The sequence below is a fragment of the Lissotriton helveticus genome, chromosome 12 (assembly GCF_964261635.1).
Source record: "Lissotriton helveticus chromosome 12, aLisHel1.1, whole genome shotgun sequence".
NCBI classification, from domain to species: Eukaryota; Metazoa; Chordata; class Amphibia; order Caudata; family Salamandridae; genus Lissotriton; species Lissotriton helveticus.
The window spans coordinates 752102360-752124482 of NC_136073.1; the positions used below are offsets into that span (position 1 = coordinate 752102360).

At 45.5% G+C, this 22123-nt stretch overlaps 1 protein-coding gene across 1 annotated transcript in view; it reads right to left on the minus strand.

Annotated features, from left to right (window-relative positions):
- Positions 1–15386, minus strand: part of PMF1 (polyamine modulated factor 1) — a 59670-nt gene extending 44284 nt beyond the window's left edge. The window contains exons 1-2 of the mRNA XM_078671288.1: positions 14645–15386; positions 9154–9259 (exon numbers count right to left, since the gene is read on the minus strand). Coding sequence (XP_078527414.1) covers positions 9154–9259; positions 14645–15327 — 789 coding nt within the window. The 5' untranslated portion in view covers positions 15328–15386. The remainder of the gene's footprint in view (positions 1–9153; positions 9260–14644) is intronic.
- Between the last annotated feature and the right edge of the window lie 6737 nt (positions 15387–22123).

Genomic DNA, 22123 nt, shown 5'->3' on the forward strand with positions numbered 1-22123 from the left:
TCAAATGAAGGAGGGAGGGGCAAAACTAAGGCAGAGGAATTCCAAAATGCTTGACTGGCCTTAAACAGATGAGTAAGGAGCGGTTTATAAAGGGGTTTAGTAAAATAGCATGGTCAAAAGCTAGACTTAACTGAAAGATCCTCTCCCCACTGACACCAGTTTAATTACCCTGATGTATATTTTGGACTCAACCAACTAATCACACTCCCCTTGCAGAGGTTGCATAATATTACTGTTCAATCTTTCACAATACACTGAAGATGCGGGTGCCGTCCAATTCCAACTGTTTCTCATCTGCTGCTACCCTGGTGGGTAGGGGTGCTTTCACATTAGTGGTCCCTGTGAGGTGCCCATCTTACTGCATCAATCTTTCTTCAAATCCCAGCAGCATGAGCTCCGGCTGTCATGTCGCAACACTGTTAGCATTAGCGAGCGCATGAGGCCCAGACTTTTACTGTAAGTCTATCTTGCAGTTGAGAGTAGGAGGACAAATGACCAAAGATCCATTGACTCGTAACCCTCACTCAGCCTAATGTACATTAACCAGAAGTGGGCGCAAGTAGGGAAGATTGTGTCACTTTATTTAGAACCTTTAATTATAATAAAAATAATTCAGAAAGTTAATGCAAAGTCAGCAGAATGGTGTGAGAAACTCACAATAACAGTCCTGTTCAAATCTCTTGGTAAATTCCGAAACTGCACTGGGCAACAGTTTACACAGGAAAAGGATGAATGGGCTAGCTCCTTGTGGGTTGAATAGAAAGGATGGAACTCCAAGTGTTGAGCCATGTTTGTTAAAACTACACGAGGGCTAGCAACAAAGCTATTCTCTACACATATACTTGGAGACAGTGTGCACATTTTTTCAACAGCCTGTTCATTCTAAAACCCAGAGCAGGCAATGTTACAGGGCCAATTTGTTTTGCTGAAACAGAAGGTGCACCGAGGTGCACTCGGTGGGAAGAGTTAACATTAAATTATTTTCAAGAAGTAGGAGCAGCCACAATAAAAGCCCCAGTAGAGCGGTTTCTTTCCCAGCCATGAAATCTTTACTGGTGGCTAAACACAGACATTTCTCACACATGTATGGGGTCCCAGAGCACTTTGCAAGAGCTAAATCTCTTTTCTGAAAAATATACTTTTTGGGTTATGCATTTATATGTGTCAAAATAGAGGATACATTAACTCAATTGTATTTGTACATGCGATTTATATGAGGCAACTCATTTGTGTCACAATGCCATGCGCTGGCACTTGGTGGCTGATCCTGCAAACAATTCATTTGAGCAGGATTCTGCAGTACTGGGCTCTGTCCTCAAAGCATTTTGGATGGGAATACTTTCTTCTTTTTCATACCACTCAATTGAAGGGTAACGTTGACTGTGCGTCTTAACTGTTATTTCAGGGTGGATCTTCCTGTAGTAAGAAGGACATGATAATCATCAAAGCCTGTTAAGTGTATATTTAGCAGACATACACACAACAACAAAAAATCGGTCAATTTCTTAGAACAAAGCAATGTGCAACCTCAAGGAACAATGAAGAGTTTGTCTAAAATTCAGTCAGGAGAATAAAGAAGAAAACCCCAGTTACTAAAAGAAAACAAGCATTTGCAATGCAACAGGTCTCGCATTTATGCAGTTTGAGCTATTGACATTGTAAATGACAATGCCCTTTATGTTTTCGTTGTCAAAGTATAAATAAGAGGCATTGTCATTTACAATGCCAATTGTTTAAACCAGCGTAAATGCGAGACCTATTGCGCTGCAAATGGTTGTTTGGCTTACAGGGGCCCTCTTCTTACGGTCCAGGTAAAGCCTACAGGAGGAGATAAAACTGGAGGAATTGCAGGGAGCCCTCTAGGACATGGCTTGTGGGAGGAAACTGCTCCTAAGGGTACTGGAAACTCTCCAGGAAGTTAAAGCAAGTGGTACCCTATTGATTAACATGCGGGAGGCCTTAATAATAATGCTCCTAAAGACAGGCAAAGACCTATGGGACTTCAGGTCCTACCAACTGCTGCACCTGCTCAATGTTGATTTCAAACCACTTGCAAAAGTATATGCAAGGCTTTTGGGCTGTATAGTCACTCACTTAGTGAACAAAGACCAGTGTTGATTTCATGCTGGGAGGGGCACTCGTGCACCTGGGGCGACGTTCTCATGGGATGCACACCAGTCAGGGAACAGCAGAGAAAGCAGCATTGGTTGCCCTGAACATCGAGCAAGCATGTGACACTGTCCTCGGAGTATCTAAAGGAGGTGTGGCGGAGAATGGGGATGGGCTCGGAGTGCTTGTCGTGCATGCGCCTCTTACATGCAGAACCCGGAGCGTGAGTACGTACCAGACAGGTGGTATCTGATATACTGACTGTATATAAAATAAACAAACAAAAAGAAGGAGTACCACCACAGGGCCTGTCAAGGTCTCAATAAAATGTGGGGGGAGAGTGTGCAAAAGAAAAATTATTTTGTTAGAAGACCCCTCACTCACCAACCTGGTTGGTGACATGCTTAATCATCGGGGTCCGAAGGAAAGTAAAAAACTCAAAGATCCACGGGGAGCGGTGGTCGGTGAATAGGCTAAACGGCAGAGGTTTTTCTCCTGGCACAATCGTGCTTCAGGAGTTAACAACATGACCCCGTCTCCCATGGGGCACTGAACACTCGATTTTGAGTTTTTTTACTTTCCTTTCCCAAAATTCCTGGATGAAAGGACACCAACTGTAAGTACACAGTTAGGTTACTGTGGCCGAGGGCTGGGTACACCTTAGCGTGTTTAATACCGCCCAGGTCACCTATTTTTGGTCCTGACGAAAACCTGGCAACTTCCAACTCAGGTTGAAACATGTAGACCTTTATTCACTTTTATTTATCTTCACTTCACATAGATACTGATGGTTAATCTAACCTATGCAAGTATCAATTTTTTTTTTTAGCATTGTCCGATAGCTCTTGAATAAAGTTTTTTCTACAGAGTTATATCTGGCCAATTTTTAACTCACTTTTTCGCACTCACTTTCATGAAAAACATCCCGCTCCACTGTAGTCAGGTGTCACCACCCGGACGGCATTCGGCTGTCCGGGTGGGACCCCGTTGATGAAGCATGTCACCAACCAGGTTGGTGAGTGAGAGGTCTTCTAACAAAATAATTTTTCTTTTGCACACTCTCTCCCCCCACATTTTATTGAGACCTTGACAGGTCCTGTGGTGGTACTCCTTCTTTTTGTTTGTTTACTTTAAGGTCAAGGGGACCAGGAGTACTCCCCTCCACGCTGTGGAAATCCCTTACTCTCTCCTTGTTTATGCACGTACTGACTGTATAGACAGGAAGGAGGTAGGGATGCTCATTGTCCCCACTCCTCTTTGCGCAGGCTAAGGAGCCTTTGGTAGTGTACTTGAGGAGCGAACTGCAAGACTTTGTAATACGTATTGGTGGGATGACGCATAGTGTGTCAATGTACACCGATGATACACTTGCATACGTGAACAGCCTGAATGTCAGTGCCACGCCTCAGGCAACTCATGGCTGATTTCAGAAGGGCGTCAGGGCTACATGTCAGACACGGAACTGATCTCCCGCCCCCCTCGACATACCGTAAGGCGGCTGATCTCCCGGATGTTGGACTCCCCTTGGAGATGGTGCAATTTCTTGGGGATTTCCTGGGGATACAGATAGCTCCTGACCCGCGGCAGCAATGGGAGTTTAACATGGGTCAGGTGGTAGACAGTCTAACTGTCTGCAAACTTTGGCAACACTCTGCCGCTGTCTATCATGGGCAGAGTGGTGCTCAGCAAGATGGTACTGCTTCCCAGGTGTCTCTACACTATGCAATACTCGTCTGTGTCCTACCCAATTCCTTATTCCAACAGCTCACTGGCCTGTTGGTGTCTCTAGCATGGGCAGGGAAACGGAGCAGTATCAGGCTGGAAATCTTAAAACTGTACCTAGCTGTGGGTAGACTGGGGCTCCAGAATCTCAGGTATATTATCCGGCTGGCCTCCTACAGTACGCATCGCTGGTGTGCGATGATGGCCCAAATTGGGAGAAGAAACTCCTGAGTGGACTGGTAATGGAGATAGACATCCCAAGACTGCTTATGGGGAGGGGGGGGCAGGGGTTGTGGGGTGCCAGTAGGTATCCCTTTCATAGTAGCCCCGGTTGCACAGTCATGGGAATGAACTGTTACCCATGTCCTGAAGTGTGCGCTTTATGCCCAACTGCTCCCCATATGGTGGTTGCAGCCTTTTGTGCTCATCTGCACCTCCATGGATTTGGTTGGATGGAGGCTGTCAGAGGGCGGGAACCCTTTCTGAATGACTGTTGTGACACTAGCTGACACTATTTGGAGCAAGACCGGTACGGTCTGCAAGATCCGGGCAAGTTTCCCCAAGGAGCTAAGGGAATCCCATATCCTGACTGTGATAATGGATCACTGTTAACAGGTTGCACGCAGCTCTGAAGGAGGACAAGCAGACAGACGCAACATCCACCTGCGATAATTGGAATAGGGATCTTGAGATCCCTCTCACGGATGGAGAATGGAAGTGGGCTAGACTAAAAGAAACAATAAAATGCCTTTCTTACCTCCTCTCTCTCCCACGTACAAACAAACTAACCACAAACAATCGCAGGTCTTAGGGTACCGCCTATACCCTTTAAACAGCGGCTAAAACACACCCACCTGTTAGAACACCAAATAACATCAGCAGTCCGGAGAGACTCGGACACCCCGCATTTCTGTCATTAGGAAGCATGGTTGTGGGTATGGTCACGTTCTTCAACGAGAAATAAAGCGAAGGACGGCAGTTCCCAAGTACAAAATATTTACAAGAGGAAGTGAAAGAGCGCCATGCACGTGTTGTAGGCACGCTGTGAGCGTGCACATAGGCGTGGCCTGTGGCTCGCGCACAGTGGCGGAGCCTGCGGACTTCGCCGTACTTCAATAAGTGCAGCGCAGCTCGTGCAGGCCAGGGAGGGGCCGCAAAAGCGCCCAAAGCAAAAAAACAATGAAACCGGAGATAGTGTGCTTAGCGACTGCCAGACAGAGCCAAACCAGGAGGCGCAGGAGGCTTAGACCCACTGCAGGCCCCCAAGAGGCCGGGCCCTGGTGCTCCGAAAGGCCCCCTCTCGCTGGCGGAACAACTCAAGAATCCCCCTCCTGCGCGGCAGGAGGATGCCCGGAGGATAAATGGTAGCCCCGGCGGACAGCGGCGCCTTCCTGCTCCTCCTGCTGCTGGTGCTGACCCTGACCAAGCCGCTGCGACCAGGTGAGGATGGAGGGGCTGCTGAGAAACCCTGAAGTTGGGCTTTGGGGGGGGTGGGGGGTTCATTGTGTGAAGGGGTGCATTATGACCCCTTCTCCATATTATATCAGATAAAGCAGATCGGAGGAGAGATGATAAAGTAGGAGCTGGGGCGGGTTTGAAATCAGTGCCTCTGTTTCAAGCTGAGAGCGCGTCGCTCATCGGGGCTTGAGGACATCCCGAGCTGAGCGAGCATGCACATTAGGAAAGTGAAACTACATCAGCCATGCGACGATGGAAGGGGGACAGTAGATGTGCACATCGCAAGTTAACTAGCGTGTGATCACGGGCGCGTTCACATTTCCAGTCCGTCCTGCGCGTGCACATCTTCTGTCTCCCTTCCGAAGCAAGTCAGTAACAATAGATATCGCTGGCCACAGCGCTTTCGCGCTGTGGTCACCAGGAGAGACCTAAAAAGAAAAAAAGACACTGCCAACAAAGTCTAACCTGCCGAAGAACGACGCAAGCGGGATAGTATGGCAATGGCATGGATAACATTTGTCTGCCCATAGACATTAAAGTAGCAATGGTGGCCATCACAGAAAGCATCTTCAGTTACATGAAACAAAGACGTTGAAGTTCTACAATGTCAAAGTCCATGACGTTAAAACCTCTGTTGGCACAAAAATAAGTGCTGAAACAATAAATGCTGCTGAAACCTTCAACGTCTATGACAATCCTCATAGAACAGACTTAAGATTCATTACATTCAGACACAATTTCACACAAAAGAAAAATCTCAGGTACCAGGTAGATCATTGCAAGAAACATAACCAAAAATGTCTCCTTTTGCCGTTCTTGGTTCGAAGATATGCAGGTCACCTCTAAGAAGAATCTGCTGCTTTGCTGTTCCGTAACACAGATCTTCAGCCCAACATTCAAGAGCTTCTTACAAGTGACAATGTTTATGAACTCACATCGTCCATCGCGATAATGATCACCCCAACATCCTGCTAACCGTAGATGCTCAAGAACCCTTTGCAGATACAAGATTAAGACTTAAGTAAAAGAGCATTAAGGTGCGCCCTCTTCCCAAGACACTCAGATGCATCAAACTGACTGGTTTCGAAAGGCCGTAGATTTGTCACATCACTAACATCAATGAAGGCAGCTAGAGCTTCAGCCTTGTTGGACAATTATGAGACAGGTCTCAGGTTATCTATGATGAGATTCACACATAACCTAACAAAGGGGAAAAAACTGGTCTTCCAAGAAGTTATCAAAAAAAGGAGGTCTCGTCTTAACTAGACTATCAGAGCTGTGGCTGGCCTATCATATTGCAGTCCAGAAATATATGCAGAAAACCTCCTGTATTCAAGTCTGGGTTGGATTAACTGGTGTTTAACTACAAAAGCAGAACGACCTCATGCTGTTAAAGAGCTCCACAAAGTGAACATGGAAGCCAATACAAATTGTCAAGCCACAACAGAGAACATTTCACAGGGGTATTTGTACCACTCAGAGGGCAAATGGAATCCGCAACAAAAGGTTCAATACCCCTTATACAGCATCAACAGCAATAGACACAAAAGCTTTAATTAAATAAACAAGACCACACCTAGAAGACAGAGGGTGACTACCACATCCCTTAAAATAAGATAAATGTTATGCAAAACAGATGCAGTGGCTCTTCCCTTTGTGCTATTTACAAAGGACACTTGGGTACTCTATTCTGTATACACTGGCCATGCCTTGAGGTTTGAAATACCTACACATGGCATGCAACTAAAAATGTTTCATGGTTGCCATCTTCAACATCTGCATGAAAGAGGTTCATGAACTACCTCAGAAACAAGTGCTGGAGGCTGTTCCAGTCTACAAAAGGCAAAGTGAAATAAACATCTGCTACAAATGTTCTTCAGTGGAAAGAAATATTTTCAGCAGCTGTACAGACAATCTGAACCTGCAACACCACAACCTATTGTGGTGTGAACAACCAGCAGGGACAGGAGACCGAGGGCTTCATCACTTAAAACTCAACTGATCTGCCAATGGTTATTAGTAAGAAATATGACGATTGCCTGCAAATCAATTGCCAGGTATGTGAAAGGTCCTGTTGAACGGACAATCCCAACAGCTTCAGAATCTCTTAGCGTTGACACGTAACAATGGCTGAAACCCTGTCTAAAGTTTTCTCTATGAAGAAGACCGTGTTCAATTGTATAGAAGCAATCCGTTGTTGGAAAACTTTAGCTGAAAACACAACGAACTAGCAACTACACGGACTCATGGCTACGAGTCCAAAATCATTATTAATTCCGAGCATCACAGGTTGCTGTTCATGAACTGTAAAGATGTGTGGATTCCCCGGAGTAACATTTTGTATTTTTGACACTTTTTGGCAATGAACAATTGGTTAAGGTCCTTAACATAACAGTACCCAACAAAAACTAATGACAACCAACCAATAATATTCTCCCTACTTCGTGATGCACTCTCCTCAGAGAAACAGAATCTGTATAGGAAAATCAGTTTGACATTGTTTATCCCTAGATTGGTTGTTTTATTGGGATTCTAGATTTGGATGTCTGCAGAAGCCAGAGAGCTGCTCAATAGATCTAAACCGCTAAATATGCTACATGCTTTGTGTAACATTACATTTACCTCAATGTGGCTCGTTGTGACAAGTCATGATGCCAGACTGAAAAGGAGAAGTCAAAAACATCAATAACACATCCTACACGAGGTAACAGTTGGGGTGCTCTGCCCAATGTGTGTAGTCACTGGGAAATTGTGGTTATATTCGAACTAGCCTAAAGATGTGTCATGCACTTTTGCTAAAGCAACCAGCATAGTCATTTTATGCCTAATTTAATAGGAGAAACATGAGAAGAGGATGATAAAGCAGGAAACGGGTTAGGAAGAAAGGGGATAAAACCAACAGAAATAGATCCCTTGAGAAGTTAGATGGGTTGTTGGGGAGCATACAGAAGACCTTGAACACAGGAGAAGCAGCTGACAAGCAAAGTGACACCCGTTGACCTAATGTACATAGTGCCCTTTTATGTGCAGGATCTTATTCTACAGTGAATTGCTTGAACCTGGTGCTTAATTACTTCTAAAGTGTCTAGACATTGAAAAGAGCTTTTTACAGGGGAAACCGGTGACCAGATGGAGTTCAAGAAAATAAGTATGCTGGCAGCATATGGTGTGCTGTATTCTTCTGTGTGACATCTCCACTGAGAGGAAGTTTGCAATCACTAAGGTAACTATGAGTGTAGGTCTCTGGTGAACATACTCGATGCCTTACTTATTTCAATACCCATTTTTGGTAAAAATGTTTATTCCCAACTGCTGAGGATTTCTTTCACCCTCTGTAATTTAATATGAGGTTAAATCTGGTTTCCTTCTTTCTTTTAAATTGCTTTAATTTTGTGCCATTTTTCATACTAAATTTGTATTAATTGTTTTACCTTCCCTGGTGTACAGCTTGACGTCCTCTTATGAAAGGCAGTAGCTTACCACTGGTGCTAGACTTGTCTTGGTATTTATATGGTATCAGTTTACCTGCATCATCTCTCGATTGCAATAGTCTGCCTTCATGTGGCCTTTTAAGCAGAATGAGAAGGGATGAGGGTTCAACCCCTGATCAAGATTGAACTTTTTCTCAATAGATTTTACGAAAATGACATGCCATGGAAATATTGCCATTTTATTGCTCATGAATAAAAAGGTAATACACTCAGTTATCCTTGTTGCTAAGGCTTCATTATCTATTTAATTCTAACAAATAGACTTATCTATAAACCAAGCTACCACACATAGTATACCATCATATTAAAATTAAAAATATAAATCTCACTTGTCAATATCACTACCCAACCAACCCCTGTTATTTTGGATTACCTTAAAAGAAGTCTGGAGCTGGGATATGAATTGATCATATATACTTCTCGTAATTTCAGGCTTAAATTTGTAGAAGCGTTCGTAACATTTCGCAAACCGCTGGTAACTATGTAAATCAAAAAGGTACAAAAAAAATACAATTATTCAACACTTAATTGAGCAAAACATGGCTGAATTCTGCATAGGTATTGTTTTGGTTGCCTACCCGTTGTAGTCATGAACTGCCAAAGTTACTATACGAGTCCATAAAACATTCAATTCACAAGGCAGTATACAGTAATTTGGACTGGAAATTGAACCCCAAAGCTGGTAAGTCTCACCACCAGTCGCGCTATCTCTGGATCAAGACAGCAGACCATCAACAAGCCTTGTGAGAGCTCTTCAGGAGTTATAATCCCGGAATAGTACCCTACCTGAACTCCCAGACACATGTTAATGCCCTAAAGAACCTACAGATTCTGGGACCATTCAGCCTCCTCATCAGCTTGGGTGGCACTGGTTACGTAAGTTATAAGCTGTGCAATACCGCATTAGCAGTTTTACAGTTCCGGAAGGTTGTAAATACTGGGCACTATGCAGTGACGCAATGCAAAATCACCCCACCAAACCCCCCCCCATGCAAAATGTGATAAACCGCCGCCCCCCTCCCGAGTCTCCCATGTCAAAGACATTAAAAGCACTAGTGCTGACAGGGGGCTCCATAAAGGAATGGGAGCCCCTTGAAGCATTGGGGCCTGGCCTGTGCCGCAAGAGCCCGCGTTACACCCATGGCACTATGCAATGAATTAACAGTACTTGTCAACACTGAAGGCAATTTTTCATAATTAAATGTTTGCATTTATATTGGCATTAACATGAGCAAGTCAAAATATATTTACGGTGTGTTCATGTATAGCGAATGCGGACCAGCATGTAGAAAGGAATCATGTCTGGTTGCCGCTTTGTATTAGGTCGCATGTCTTTCTTTATTCCAAAGAGGCTGACTTCACAGTTACTATTTCAATGTGACCTGTTTTTTCTTCTCATGTGAAGAATGGATTTTCTGTGATACTTGCAGAATGTTCTAACGAGCTGGTTCAATGCACCTGCAGAGCACAACTTGATCCAATGTATCTCATTATTTTGCAGATGATGGATATTTATATAAGCCTCATTGTGTGGGAGCTTGAGAAAAATCATGCATTTATCTACTTGTGCCTTTACTATGATTAGTTTGTTATATGGGAGCCATGAGTAGGTGTATCAAATGTTAGAATTGTGTGTTTTTAGGCTAACGCAAGGTAGATGACAATTCAGAACCCCTCTTTCCCCAACTTAGTAGCAGAACCTTTCCCTAACTTATCAGAGTAGGGTGCTCTTTATACGAGAACTGGTTTTATTTACATTTCCTTTGTAAACAACTTTATCAGTTTGTCTTTGCAATTATGACTTTTGAACTGTTTTGAACATACGTTGACTAATGTATTCATGTATTGATTTACAACTAATTTGATGTGGATTTGTAAACTTGCTACTCCTTTAATATAGCTTTACAGTTTCAAAAATAACCAACTTGTCTTCCTTGTGGAGCCTAATGTGCTTTACATTACTGAAATGTATTGATTTTGAGGACTAGCCTCAGTTGTGAATCAAGATCTTTGGAGACACCTTAATGGGCCCTGAAATGACACTAAGCAAAGCACTCCAACAACCCCAAATACTGACTCAATCTGCCATGACACAAACCTGTGACTTGCAATTTACACAAAAACTATTTTACCACATTAACATACAACATTGTTCCCATGCCACCCTCCCCCTTAGGCTGTGAATCCATAAACTTTCTAGTGGATTTATGCTAAGCTGTGAATCCATAAACTTTCTAGTGGATTTATGCTAAGTGCGTGTTATTTGGTCCCAAATTACAAACCACGTGGTAACAGGTTGTGTCTGCCAATAATACTAAGACCTACTTTTCCCTGTTACCATGCTGCCTCTTCATTTCTGACTGATGAGGTTACACAGCAGTCATTTTTCTTGGAATTCCCCTTGTTTGGCAGTCTACTTACGGTGAATTACTGTAAGAGTTACACGACACAGAAATTTCAAAGAGTGTTTCATGTTGTCTACATACGCAGGACATCTAAAGTGGTTTCAAAATTCAATCTGCTTTATCTAGTCCAACCAGTAAAAAAACGCATGCAGTTGAAATCCTTTTGGTTGGAAGATCCTCAGTATTGTTCCGATGGTTCCTACGTGACACACTCTTTTTAAGGGGAACATTACTGTGTGGTGGGGCGGCTGAGGAAGAGCTCCGCCTGAATTACTACTCAAGCAATGAAGCTGTTCAGTGTCTCCTCCTGTATGGTGCAGGTAGTAGCAGTGAGGCACTGCTCCATGTCCACCCAGTGCAAGCCCTGGTGGCAACACCAGGCAAAGGAACAATCTTACTGAAGATCCAAATTTTTCTTTTGAATGCACTTCCTGCACCCAAGCACTTACTGGCTATTAAAAAAACAGCTGCTTAATAAGCAGTTTCCATGCTGTGTAGGCCTTTAGAATCTGTCAGGTGAGCGGGTTAGTGAATACTATACAAGAACTTCAGCAAGCATTGGTAAAGCGAATAGAACTTGCCTTTTTGTATCAGGCAAAAAAAAAAAGGCATGATGCAGTTGCTTTATTTTGTAGGTGTCCATATTTTTTTACTCGCCATTTTGAATGCTGTGATTGCAATACACTGCCCATTCCAAAATAGCATGTATGGGCAGCTTTATTGGCATGGATAGGTCAAGACAGCTTCTCTCTATTCGCTCCAGGAGGATGTACTCGAGACATGGCGCAGTGCCTTCGGTTTATTCCTAGACTAGAAGGGAACAACAGCATGAAGCCCTTGCCAGAAGTCTTTTGCAGCTCTGACAGTCAAGATAAAAGCAAGATGTAGGCACTGAAGGTGGGTTCTGTTTGTAATATACTGCTGGCTGTTGTGGAAAGTGGAGCACAATAGCAAGATGGGTAATGCTCAAAGTAATATTTCAGACTCACCAATTTTGCGCGCTTGTTCTTGGGCAATTGCCTGCGGAATGAGATGGAGGTAATGAACAACTAATCAGTAGGATACAAAATGCAGTGACGCAGAGCAGTCTGTGTGGCTCTCCGGTTGCTGGCACTTCACAACACAATATAAGAGATGGAGCCAAAGATGAACTCAGAAATTTGTATTGTGGTAGGCTCAAGTAAACATCTTTAACAGATGTTAGCTATCACTGGCTAGATCTAGGGCCTGCCCTTCCTAGGTAGCCAAGCCAATTCTCACCAATCCTTTGTTTCAACAACATCAGGCCTAGCATGGCTTGGATTCCCCAACAATCCTAGGCACGTGCCTAATTGCCCTGCAGGAGAAATTTGCCCTTCACAAGTGACCCAGCCACAAAAACAAAGATGTGATGACGCGCATCTCTATTGTGCTTCGATCACTGTATGTTTGCAGTAGACACAATTCATTTAGTATTTGCAAATGGACACCTCAGCCTACATGTCTCTCACACGACACACAAATGTGGAATCCCAGTTATGGAGGATGGAGTACATTTACAAAGTAATGCATAGGGTTAATGCGTTCGCCCAAGGAGATTCAGGAGAAAAATGGTCACTACTAAATAATTAGCCATGACCAATTATCAGTTATCAACCATCTTGTCAAAAGACAATAACCAAACTCTTCTACATGTGCAGGAAGGGTCTGGGCGAATCCTCCTGCCATCAGAAATTGCCGTTATCCTGAAGAAAACAAAGACTGGAGCATATTCAGTGGACCTCTGAACAGGGACTGCACGGAAGCAAAAAGGGACAGAGAATGAGCAAAAAGCAGAAATAAGCACGAGGACAAAATTTTCCAGCAGTACAAGACTTTTATCATTGAAGGAAATCATTTCTTTATATACTGTAGGAAGTTTGCTCTGTAAAAGCGGCACAGGGGCGGCTGGGTGCAGAGGTCAAATTCGGGAGTTCGGCCCAATGCTTTTGAATGGAGCCTGGAGGTGCCGGGAGCCACAGTGCTTGCAGGCAAGTAGATCGGTTGCAGGGGCCAAGCTTTGTGGTTTAGGTGAAGCAAGGAGGGGGGAGACACAAAGCAGCACCAAACATACACCACCAGCAGCAAAGGGGGTGCAGGGTGCAATTTTGATGTCGGGTGCCCAATGCTTTTCCATGGGGATTCTTCTTTGGGCAAAGAGGCTGCAGGTGTGGCATCAGAGGTAGCAGGAGGAAAACCAATGACACTAGAGTTAAGAAGAGATGAAGGGAGTCGCAGGGGAACCATCGGTTCAGCTCAGCAAAGCCCAGGGGCCTTGGTGCAGGGTGCCTTTTTGACATTGGTCTCTTCTTACTGGAGCCAGTCACGGTCAGTGTAAGCCTCCTGGGACCGGTTTCAGCGTTCCATCCATTATTATTATTATTATTATTAAGCGTTCTTATATAGCGCTCGATTACCCGTAGGCATCTCGGCGCTTGCCTTGGGAACCCGTCCTGGTTTTTCCCTGTGAGATACCCGTACTGGGCACCCCCAAGGTGAAAGCCAGGCATCCCGCCGCGGGGGGCCGTAGTGGAGATTAAGCAAGCTAATGCCCAGAGCTGCAGAGTGTGAACCTGTGACTCGAATAGGCACCGAAACGAGAATTATCGAGTTCGTGGATATTTGGGATCAAGACCCTGCCGCGTCGGGAATTGAACCCTGGTACCGTGTCTGACCTCTGCTTCAGGGTCTGCCGCCTCTAACCAGTGAGCCACACTTCTCCACTTCCATCCATCATCTCCTTGTGTTTCCTTTGTCCACTCTAAGTTTGCAGGGTATGCAATACATGGATCCCTTGCTCACTTTGCCAGTGGATTAAAGATAGCCTGCACTATGAGGGTTGCTACCCAGAAACCGGTTCAAGGATGCTTGTTTCCGGTCGATGGAAGAATTGGCTTAGCAGTTTGGTCTGGACTGTCCCCATGAGGCACGGTCAAGAGTGATTTGCATTTGGCTGGGTCTGAACTGGGGTGGCAAAGTGAGCAAAAGAACGATGATGGATTCAACTCAGATCTGTGTCTGGGGTGAGTGCCTTAAAAGTTTCAGTGCTCCGTCCATCATCTCCTTGTGTTTGCCTTGAAATATTTTAAAACACCTCCCTTTCAAGGCTTTTCAATGTTTAAACCAATTATAAAACTATTTCCAATTAAGTATTGCAGACAAACGTTGAGTTAGCTGACAGAATAGGTGCAGTCTGACATAGGGTGTCAGACTGGGTCAGATAGGGTGTTACAATGAATGATTTACAGAATAATAAACCCAATGGGACTGTCACAAAAGAAGGCAACAGTGTTGAGTAATTTTTCATCAATACAATTTTTTTTAAGTCAGGTGACTTTCTGGTGGTGTTAGTAAGCATCTAATTATTGTTAGGAGCTCTCTACTCAACTGTTACGGTAACATCAAAGTACAAGACGTGGGATGTTGCAAAAAGTGGCTCACCTGCCTGCCTCCACCAACTTCTCCAGAAAAGTCTCTACTGTCGTATTGAAAATGTCCACGCTCGGCAGGTCTCTGGTGGCACCAATCTTGGAACAGTTCTGCCCCACTGCGGCAGCCCCTTCTTTCGGAACTGGGGACCCGGAAGAATCTTCTTTTCCAGGTCCTGGATGTGACAAGGTACCCGGCAAAATTCCGGCATCATGCGCGGCTGCCCCAGCCGAGGTAGCCGTCTCGCCTTCGGCTCCTAAGGTGCCCTCTTTAGCGGAAACCAATACATCACAACCCTCAGCCGCTCCAGGAGTGTCTGAGATGCCCTGCTGCGGGGAACGAGAAGCTCCCGACGCACCGACCTCGCTTAGACATTTCGACAGTGATGCACAAGCTTCACCCTGCAATATACTGTCGGGGACACACACGTCAACCACGCCGCCGTCCTCTGCAGTGCCTACTTCCGCTGGGCACGACGCGTCTGCGACACCACCCTCACCTAGACATGGAGCCACCAAGGTACCTAATTCACTAGGCACTGAGGTCACTGGGGCACATTCTTCACTGGGGCCTGGGGGCACTGAGGCATCTACCTCACCGGGTCCTGGGAGCACTGAAGCACCTGTGGGGTCTGAGAGCGTGACAGCCCGTAATTTCGGTGGTCTGTCTGTTGAGGTTTCTTTAACGGACGCCATTTGTCCGTAATTTTACCCGCTGTTGGGCGACGAATTGTTGGGCCAATCATGTGCCTTTCTACCACCAACCGTTGCTCCAATCGTTGCTATGGACAACAAACACAGCGATCTGGGATTGGCTTGAAAGGCATCAGCCAATCCTAGAGCTTGTTTGTACACTGCAGGAGTGTTCTCATTGGCCCTGATGCTTCAGGGCCAATGAGAACAGCTACGGTACTTCCGGACACACAGAGCACGTTTGGAGCCCTTAGCTTTTGCATATTTCGGGACCCGTACTCGACCCCTGACCTGTGGAGTGCTGTGTGCGTGTAGGCGCCCGGCGTTGGCCTAGTTGTGTGCCGCTACTGCCAGAGGAGTATGAGAGTCCCGGACCAGAATGACCAGTCTGCCGCGGACCCGCCGTTTCCCAGCAAACACCACCTCATTCCGATTTGGTGATCGCTAAGTTCAGTTCTTTCAGCTTGCTGCTTTCTTTGCCTCATGAAGCGTGATGTGCCTTTATTTTTAGTTATTTCCAGTGTATGTTCACTATGCCTCACTCTCTCCGGTAACCAGAGACTGAGGCATCGTCTCCTGAAGGGGAACCGATCACGGTGTTTGTGAAATCTACACAAGGAAACTTATATGTTCGAGGTGAATCTCAGTGCTGCATTCAAGGGTGTGTCCAGTGGTGAAAAACTTGTTTTGGGGCTGTCTGACTAGAGAATTTTTCGTCGAGAATAAAACCCCAAAACGTTATTTTATATTCAGTGAACGGCACAGCAGTTACAAAGACAGGAAACCCGATTACCACTCATTTTTACTACTCCACCGCTTAGCCGCATGTTGTAAATGAGAAGTCCCAGGTGCAGATCACTTCATAAATACACATCACTTCTACAGAGATTAAGCTGCCCCTCGTGGTATAAATATATAAAAGAAGATGTACATTTGGAACAAAATGAATAAAAGACATAGTTCCCCCTGCAGCTGAAATGGACTCATACCCTGCCACAATGTTAATATTAACTACTTTCAGTCATAAACACTGTCAGATAAAATTCCTGGCTCATGTAAACTTATTAGATATACGTGCATGTATTCCTTGGAGAGATTCCCATGGGAGAGATGAGTCGTTCGTCCACTATCTTCTCAAGACCTTCGTTAATGGGTTGCTCTCAATTATGTAACTTACAAAGCAGTAATATGTGTAATTAGGACAACACCATTTTATAGGCTGTCCTTGAAAGGTCTACTCCCTAAAGAACGAGAACGAGCCCCCCTCAATATTTTTAGTAAATTCTTCCTATTCATATTTGTATTATTATTTAAATGCTAAGAGGCTGATAACACAGAGGTTTTGTCCAATCTGTTTTAGCACGGAGTATGGAAACAAGTATTTGCAATGCAATCAGTCTCGCCTTTGGGACCTTATAAGTATTTAGTGTTGCAGCATATTTTTGCACAGTAGTGCAATTTAGATCTCTGTAGCTGTAAATGTATCACTGTGTAAGCGCTCTGACAAAGAATCAGATGCAGTCCCCTCTAAAGTTTTATACCATGAGGTAGTTTAGTGGCTAATATAAAGTAAACTTGCACATCCATGGGGAGAGTAAATAAAGTGCAGAGGAGCTGTTGCCTATATTAAGAAGAGCCAGCTTTAAAGGGGCACTTTTTGAATGTAAAAAAATAAAGAAAACTGGAGCATCATCAAACAAGAAGCATTATGCATGCCTGTTGTTGATGATCTTTAGAGAAGCAAGGCTGTACTAACTAAGAGGTTTAACATGATTTCCATGGAGGTCGGCCTGTGCTGAAATTCAGCATCCCAAATTAAATCCTTCAACAGATTGTGTGTAGGCCACCGTGCATGTGTGCCCCAGTACCGATCTGGATGCTTTTACTGAAAGCTTGCAGTATAGTGCTTCAAACGCGCATCTCCCCTGCCCCTACCCTCCCAAATTAAAGCAAAGTTTGGATTTAGTGAAGCTGACAATCAACAAGCAGCGAGCTCTGTCGGGAGCTGCACCCTGATGGCAATTTAATGAAGCGTTTCGGCTGGTTAATATGTTGGGAAAAGCTATAAATCTATCACTGTGTAAGCGCTTCGTCATGATCACAAATGTCACGCAATGTCACATTTTCTTAATTTATTCCTGGCAACAACTTGATGAGTTTGACATATAAATGACAGTACTATAAGAGTGCATAGCTTTTGAAAGCAATCACTCCCTCCATTTCTTAGTTGTAATAAGGCCTGGTAGATGGTACAGCAGTTCCCTATTCCAACAAGCATCTCTCCCCATTCCACAGCAGGTTAAGTAAGCAATATTTGTGTAAATAGAGGCTCAAGAATTGCCTGAAACTATCAACAATCAACTACATAACAGGAATAAGTGGATTATAAATTAACAGAGTGCCCGGTTGCCTTGAGGTTAGCCACCTACAATTGGATAATTTTTTAATGCACCCCTCCAAGTTCCCTCTTCGGTCCAATGCATTCAAAAGGAAGTCTATGCAGAGCGCACGCCTCCGTGTCAGTACACCTTTAACACCTATTGACAAAGCCAATAGTACTGGCTTGTTGTACGGGTAGTGTTACTTGCTGAATTATATACCGACGACCTCAAGGACTCCAAGAAGACCTGCCGCACCCTCAAGAAAACCTGGCTCCTCGACCGGACCAGCGACAACATGACCGCCCTCAAACACGCTACCCGCAAGCACCACCAGCTCATCTGCACAACCAAGAAGAAATCCCTGAAGGAAAGACTGGACAACAACGCCCACAACAGCAAAGAGCTCTTCACTATCGTCAAGGAGTTCTCCAACCCCAGCACCGGCACCAACAACATCACTCCGTCACAAGACCTCTGCGACTCCCTCGCCTCGTTCTTCCACCGCAAGATCGCCGACATCCACAACAGCTTTGGCGCCCCACCCACGCACCCAACTGTCGAACCAACGCCCCCCCACCGCCACCCTTCGCACCTGGACCACGGTGACCACCGAAGACACAGCCCGCACGATGAACACCATCCACTCCGGATCACCGACCGACCCCTGCCCACACCACGTCTTCAACAAGGCCGACTCCACCATCGCACCCCAACTCCGGAACATCATCAACGCCTCCTTCAACACCGCCACCTTCCCGGAGAGCTGGAAGCACGCCGAGATCAGCGCCCTCCTGAAGAAACCTACAGCGGACCCCACCGATCTCAAAAACGTCCGCCCCATCTCGCTCCTCCCTTTTCCTGCTAAAGTCATCGAGAAGATCGTCAACAGACAGCTGACCGCCTTCCTCGAGACGAACGGATCCCTCGACCCCTCGCAGTCCGGCTTCAGAGCCAACCACAGCACCGAGACCGCCCTCATCGCAGCCACCGACGACATCCGGACCCTGCTCGACAAGGGGGAAACAGTGGCCCTCATCCTCCTGGACCTCTCCGCTGCGTTCGACACGGTCTGCCACCGCACCCTAGTCCAGCGCCTCAGCAACATCGGTATCCAAGAGAAGGCACTGGAGTGGATCATCTCGTTCCTCGCCGGAAGAACACAAAGAGTCCGCCTCCCCCCGTTTCGCTCCGAGGCCACCGAAGTCATCTGCGGCGTCCCGCAATGATCTTCACTCAGCCCCACCCTCTTCAACATCTACATGAAACCTCTCGCAGCCATCGCACGCCAGCACAACCTCAACATCATCTCTTACGCCGACGACACCCAGCTGATCCTCTCCCTCACCAGAGACCCCGACACCGCCAGAACCTGCCTACACGAAGGGATGAAAGACGTCGCTGAGTGGATGAAGGACAGCCGCCTGAAACTGAACTCGGACAAGACGGAAGTCCTCATCCTGGGATCTTCGCCCTCCGCCTGGGACGACTCCTGGTGGCCCCCAGCCCTGGGCACCGCACCCAAGCCAACCGACCACTCACGCAACCTGGGCTTCATCCTGGACCCCTCCCTCTCGATGACCAGACAAGTCAACCCCGTCTCCTCATCGTGCTTCAACACCCTGCGTATGCTTCGCAAGATCTTCCGCTGGATCCCGACCGAGACCAGGAAGACTGTCACCCAGGCACTCGTCACCAGCCGACTGGACTACGGAAACGCCCTCTACGCCGGAACCACAGCCAAGCTACAGAAAAGACTCCATCGCATCCAGAACGCCTCCGCCCGACTCATCCTGGATGTCCCCCGACGCAGCCACATCTCCAGCCACCTGAGGAACCTGCACTGGCTCCCCGTCGACAAAAGGATCGCGTTCCGGCTCCTCACCCACGCACACAAGTCTCTCCACGACCTGGGCCCCAAGTACCTCAACGACCGCCTGACCTTCTACACGCCCACCCGCCAGCTACGGTCCACCAGCCTCGCCCTCGCAGCCGTACCACGCATCCGAAGAGCCACCGCCGGAGGAAGATCCTTCTCTTACCTGGCTGCCAAGACTTGGAACTCCCTCCCCATCCACCTTCGGCTGACCCAGGACCATCTCGCCTTCAGGAAACAACTCAAGACCTGGCTGTTCGAGCAGTAGCATACCCCTCCCCCCAAGCGCCTTGAGACCCTCCCGGGTGAGCAGTGCGCTATACAAATGGCATGATTGATTGATTGATGACAGGAGTTCCAAATTCAAATAAACAAGAGAAATCCAACATTTAGTGGGAAAAGAGAGTGATCAATGGATATTGAAGCACTCAGTGTTTGTGAAAATACCCCTCACACACCAAAAGGCCCCTTGGTGTCATGCTTCATCATCGGGGTCTTCGCACCCCTCTATCGGGATGCGGCGTGCTGCGACCGACGACTACGAGGGAGCACTTACAATGTTGGCTATGTGTGGTGTACAGTGTGTGGGTGGGTTGTGTTACAAGTGAGTAGGGAGTGTGGTGAAAAGTTTTAAAAAGTACCTGGCACTAGAGCGGGAAAGAAAAAAGTTTTATTCTGTGCTCTGGCTGGTACCGTTAAAAAGAAAGTGCAGGGCGAGGTCAACCTGTTGTATTAATGAACAGGACCTCCGATGTGCTTATGTGTCGACATGTTTCGGAGACAAGCTCCTTCTTCAGGACAGGGGCACAAACTCCCTTCCCTACTCACGTCTTTTGCTACGTAAAACTGTGTATTTACAGAAAAGTGAATTTTACTTTGAATAGGCTAAGTGTGCCTACAGCGGTCTGCTACAAGCACAATGACTTGTGAAGCTTGGTTGTGGGCTTCATGAGCAAAATAGGAACGTCGGGGTGCTGCTCCAATGGCAATATAGTCAGGACGCTCTGATCACCGCCTTACCCCGTCCGCTGCTCCGCTGGGAGTTCCAAATTGCCAGTCGGACGGCAACCTGAGAAGCTAAGCATAGATTTTCAGCTTAGGTGCTTTTAAGCCAGACCCTGAATTACATTGGTCACACCCCTTTGCGAGACCCCCTAGTTTTTCCATCCCACTTAAAGCCCTATATGTGTGTGTATGTATATATATATATATATATATATATATATATCTATATATATTATATATATATTTCACAAAATCCCTGGTCTCCAAGGAAAAAACGGGCCGCACTCCTCGCAGGTTGCATCAAGTTCGTTATTTTTTTTCAGTTCTTCATTAAAGCATCATTTTCCAGGCTAACAAGAGATGAAAAAGACTCCTACGCTTTTCGGCATTGCCAAATGCCTTGCTCACGGTAAATTTTCTCTGTTTGTTCTCACTTTTTAAAACTTTTCAAATTAGATTAACTCTCTACGCCCATTAGGCCATCCGGCATTCTGGGACATGTAGTTTACTCATGTTAAAACCTCTTCCTCTGTAAACATTGTTTTACTGAAAACGTGGGCTGGAACTTATCCTGTTTAACTACCTCATTTTATCAAAGCAGTATAGATATATAACTTTAACACAACAGTTATCACATGATTAGAACGTTCAATATTTACATGTGCTTCAGTCTTTCACGATTCTGTGTTTTGGTATACACAAATTTATATGTAGCTTCAGAGCATTGTTCTTTAAGATTAGTTCATATTTACAATGTCTCTGCTCCCAGTTTGAATCGGATTTCATTTTGTACTTATAAACAATATGTTATGTGACCTCACACGTTCTTTACATGGCTGATTGCGTCTTTCTTGAACAGTTCAGCATTTGCTTTATTTACATACATTCCAATTATTGCGTGTTCCAATACACGTTCACTGCCTTGAAGTTTTCCATCGATTTAATTAGAGAATTGCATTGTTTGCATCAACTTCAATCTTTGACCATTCTATGAATCGACGCACATAATCCACTCCGATAAATGCATATATTGATATATGATCAATGTTTTGTTTTAAGTCACTCATTTCTCTTTACCTCCGATTTTTATATTTGCTTTGTTGGTTCCACAAGGTTTTTGTTGGGGCCCATTTGTTTTGTTGCACATCTGTGTGTTTTTACTTGTTTTTTCTGTTGTCTTTCTTTCATCCATGATTTGACCTATTAATTAATGGACTTCACAAATGTATGTATAATTCCTCAGATTGATTTAATCCGAACGGAGTCATACTTCGCGTGTTGAGGATGTGCCTAAATTCTTAGACAGTGTTTTCTCCCTGTTTCCCCCTCTTGCATGCGGGGAAATTGTTTCTATTCCATAAAACTTCAGACATTTCCAATCACTATTGTGGGTGGTCACCATGTGCCTCGCTACTGCGTTGCTGCTGTCCTTATTTGTTTTGGCACGTACGTGCTCCAAGATTCATTTTTTCAATTCACATGTAGTACTCCCTACATTCCCGAATATGCCCAGCGTATCAAGCCTTTTTACACTTTGATA